The 4919-nt window shown below is 40.8% G+C and overlaps 1 protein-coding gene across 1 annotated transcript in view; it reads right to left on the bottom strand.

Annotated features, from left to right (window-relative positions):
* Positions 1 to 1864: 1864 nt before the first annotated feature.
* The window catches only part of LOC116074516 (sodium-dependent glucose transporter 1-like), a 19012-nt gene continuing 15957 nt past the window's right edge, over positions 1865 to 4919 (bottom strand). Inside the window, exon 3 of the mRNA XM_031347099.1 lies at positions 1865 to 2046. Coding sequence (XP_031202959.1) covers positions 1925 to 2046 — 122 coding nt within the window. The 3' untranslated portion in view covers positions 1865 to 1924. The remainder of the gene's footprint in view (positions 2047 to 4919) is intronic.

Here is a 4919-nt window from a genome sequence, read left to right on the forward strand (position 1 = left end):
ATATTTAGCCCTCCGAGCTCCCTGAGCAGATGCTCTGGATTTTTTCTGCTTCGAATGTTTCTTACAAAACAGACCAAACAGAAAGACAGAAACTACTAAAACATAGGTACCGATGGAAGCATATGCCCACAGCAGATTCATGTCATCGGGTACGGCGAACACAGAGTCTGAGGCGGCTTTGGAGGACCGGTTCAGCATCAGAGGGTCAAAGTCAGCCTCGGTGTGGTTCTGAGCAGACGCTGTACCCCAGGCCAACTTAGCCAGCAGGGGAGCCAGAAAGGCACCCAAGGCGAAACTGAAGTGCAAGGCCTGCATATGTGGGGCTCCTTTGTCCCCCCAAAGAGCCAAGATGAGGACATTTGCACCTGCCAATGAAACATGGAGAAAATAATTTGCTAGACACAGTAACTTGGTAAAAATATAAGAAAAAGTTACAAAGGGGTAGAGAATTGGCACAGTACTTAAGAGTACTTTTCTTGCAGAAGACCAGATTTGAGGGCCCAGAACCCAAACTCCTTGGCTCACAAGCCCGTCTAACTCCAGTTCCTAATGGGGTCAGCAACCAGCAACGCCCCATCTGCCTGAACACCCACACTCACGTACACATACCCACATACAGATGTAAATGCATGCACATAATTAAAATTTTAAAAAGCTAAAGAACCCTATAAAAACAAACACAGATGCTTCATTGCCATCAGAAATCGGATGACTATGCATTGCCCAGTGTGAACATGAGACATGCTCTACGTAATCGGATGAATATGCATTGCACAATGTGAACATGAGACATGCTCTAAGTAATCGGATGAATATGCACTGCACAGTGTGAACATGAGACATGCTCTACATTATAAGTTCTTGGCTGGCTGATTCTGTGGTTAAAGATCTCTAACACATCACCAAGACCTGTGTGTTGTAATGTCTCATTTACATGACCTACAGTATGGTGATCACCGCCTTCAGGGCACATTTTTAAAGGTTTTCACAAAATAGTGTAATAGTGCACTGGGGAATAATATTTATCCATGTACTTGATACTATGTATGTGATAAAAATTTTGAAATGTTTATAATATATTTAATAAGTATATTTTAAAACTTTAATAAGTATATTGCAAGTGTTTAGTTTTATGTACTTGGAGGTGGCAGACACTAAAGATTATTTATATATGAGTAAAACACCATTAGGACCTCTCCCAGGAAACAGGAATGTCTGTCAGAAGCTGAGCTCACACTGTCTGAGGAGCTCCAGCATCAGGTCTGTGGCTCTTTTTAAAAAATCAGACAAATATACAATTCCACCCCAACACTTTCAACTAAGTGAAGCTTAGAGCATAAGATATTTCCACCTTCAACTTCATCCTGACAGAGAAAGGACAGGAGGGATAGAAAGCCAGAGTTGGGGCAAACAGATATCATGCTTATTATTCAACAAGACTCAAAACCATTGAGGACATAAATGGAGATAACTTGGAAACCGTGCATGCTTCTCTGAACTCAGAAATGGCTGTGTCCTCAGTTAAATGGCCATCTCATGGCCATCTCATTTCTTTCACAGTCAGACTATGGGCTCCAACCTCAGTTCATTCTAATAAGCCATTGATTCTTCTTATCTTAATATGATCAAATTCTGTCTCACAATGAAAGCCCTTTAACCCACACTGTAATTACCCACAGGGAAGGGGTCCTTTCCCATTTGGATACTACAAACAGATACTCTCAAACAGGGAAATATACTCTAGCATACTTAACCATTAGTTGTTCAGAACTGGTGCCCTAGTTGGCACGAAACACGGCTGCTAGAAGGGTGAGTTTAAAGGATTGAAACTATGACCATCTCAGTGTGGCCCTGTCATGTCACAAGGCTTTCCAGGTGACAGTGTAATTTTATCCACTTTCCCTGGTGATAACAGTTGGAGGCACTAACCTGTATCCAGAGCGCCAAATGAGACACCAAACACAGACATCATGGCAATCAGTAATGCTGCTGACTTGCAGAAAGGAATAAGATAAAGACCAACTGTGGTAGCCAACATTGACATTCCTAAGAAGGGGTTAAAAAAAAAAAAAAGGCTGTTGTAGAAACAGTATTCCCACAGGGCAAGCCAATGTCTCAAAGCAAAAATGAAAGTAAAGACATGTTAAAGCTGGATAATTCATTTTCTCTCTAGTGACTTTCTAAGGTGTGACCAGCTGGGAGGCACGGGCCTCACAAGTCGCAGGGCAGCAGGGACAAGATCCTCTCAACCTCTGTCTATACCTAGAAGTGACGGCAGTGGTTCTGCAACCCTCTCTGCCCCTTCCCTGCAAGTGGAGAGCCTGCCTTCAGGGAGTGCTTTAACCCAGGGACTCTTGTGAGATCTGCCATTTTCTCCCCAGTGACTTTCTAAGGCGGGACCAGCCAGGAGGCACAGGCCTCACAAGTCACAGGGCAACCTGGTCAGGATCCTTTCTACCTCAGACCACACCTAGGAGGGACAAGAGACCCACAGCCCTCTCTGCACCTTTCCCACAAGTGGAGATCCTGTCTCCAGGGTGTGCTCTGACCCCAGGACTCAGGACGGACAACTGATCCACAGCCATCTGTGCTGACCCGGGATTTACCAGAGGAGAGCTGATCTCCCAGAAGTGCTGACACCAGCTTACAGACCCACAGGAGGAACAAGCTCTAGTCAGAGACAGCAAAAGCATCTAACACCAGAGATCAACAAATGGGGAAAGGCAAACACAAGAATCCTACCAACAGAAACCAAAACTACTTGGCTTCATCAGAACCTAGTACTCCCACCACAGCAAGTCCTGGATATCCCAAAACACTGGAAAAGCAAGATTTGGATCTAAAAATCATATCTCACAATGGTGCTAGAGGAATTTAAGAAGGACATGAATAGCTCCCTTAAAGAAATACAGGAGAACACAGGTAAAGGGGTTCAAATCCTTAAAGAGGAAACACAAAAATCCCCTAAAGAATTACAGGAGAATACGAGTAAATAAGTAGAAGCCCTTAAAGAGGAAACACAAAAATCCCTTAAGGAATTACAGGAAAACACAAACAAACAGGTGAAGGAATTGAGCAAAACCATCCAGGACCTAAAAATGGAAGTAGAAACAATAAAGACATCACAAAGAGAGACAACTCTGGAGTTGGAAATCTTAGGAAAGAAGTCAGGAAACAGATGCAATTATCACCAAAAGAACACAAGAGATAGAAGAGAGAATCTCAGGAGCAGAAGATACCATAGAAAACATTGACACAACAGTTAAAGAAAATGCAAAATGCAAAAAGTTCCTAACCCAAAACATCCAGGAAATCCAGGATACAATGACAAGACCAAACCAAAGGATAATAGGTATAGAAGAGAGTGAAGACCTCCAACTTAAAGAACCAGTAAATATCTTCAACAAAATTATAGAAGAAAACTTCCCTAACCCAAAGAAAGAGATGCCCATGAACATACAAGAAGCCTATAGAACTCCAAATACACTGGATCAGAAAAGAAATTCCTCCCGTCACATAATAGTCAAAACACCAAATGCACAAAACAAAGAAAAAATACTAAAAGCAGTAAGGGAAAAAGGTCAAGTAACATATAAAGGCAGGCCTATCAGAATTACACCAGACTTCTCACCAGAGACTATGAAAGCTAGAAGATCCTGGGCAGATGTCATACAGACCCTAAGAGAATACAAATGCCAGCCCAGACTATTATACCCAGCAAAACTCTCAATCACAATAAATGGAGAAACCAAAGTATTCAATGACAAAACCAAATTCACACAATATATTTCCACAAATCCAATGCTTCACAGGGTAATAAATATGGAAAACTCCAACACAAGAAGGGGAACTACATCTTTGAAAAAGCAAAAATGTAATCTTCCAACAAAACTAAAAGAAGATAGCCACATGAACAGAATGCCAACTCTAACAACAAAAATAACAGGAAGCAACAATTACTTTTCCTTAATATCTATTAATATCAATGGACTCAATTCCCCAATAAAAAGACATAGACTATCAGACTGGGTACATAAACAGGGCCCAACATTTTGTTGCATACAGGAAACCCACCTGAGTGACAAAGACAGACACTACCTCAGAATAAAAGGCTGGAAAACAATTCTCCAAGCCAATGGTCCCAAGAAAAAAACTGGAGTAGCCATTCTAATACCGAATAAAATTGACTTTTACCTTAAAGTAATCAAAAAAGATAAGGAGGGACACTATATTCATCAAAGGTATGATCTACCAAGATAAACTTTCAATTCTGAACCTCTATGCTCCAAATCAAAGGGCATCTACATTCGTAAAAGAAACTTTAGTAAAGCTCAAAGCACACATTGCACCACACACAATAATAGTGGGAGATTTCAACACCCCACTCTCTGCAATGGACAGATCATGGAAACAGAAACTAAATAAACACACAGTGAGACTAACAGAAGTTATGAAACAGATGGATTTAACAGATATATATATATAGAACTTTTTATCCTAAAACAAAAGGATATTCCTTCTTCTCAGCACCTCATGGTACCTTCTCCAAAACTGACCATATAATTGGTCACAAATCAGGCCTCAACATATACAAGAAGATTGAAATAATTCCTTGTATCCTACCAGATCACCATGGACTAAGGCTTATCTTCAATAACAACATAAACAATAGAATGCCCACATACACGTGGAAGTTTAACAACACTCTACTCAATGATAACTTGGTCAAGGAAGAAATAAAGAAAGAAATTAAAGACTTTCTAGAGTTTAATGAAAATAAAGTCACAACATACCTAAACTTATGGGACACAATGAAAGCAGTCCTGAGAGGAAAACTCATAGCTTTCTTTTTGCCTCCAAAAAGAAACTGGAGAGCACATACACCAGCAATTTGACAGCACACCTGAAAGTGCTAGAAC

This window comes from Mastomys coucha, unplaced genomic scaffold (assembly GCF_008632895.1).
Source record: "Mastomys coucha isolate ucsf_1 unplaced genomic scaffold, UCSF_Mcou_1 pScaffold3, whole genome shotgun sequence".
NCBI lineage: Eukaryota > Metazoa > Chordata > Mammalia > Rodentia > Muridae > Mastomys > Mastomys coucha.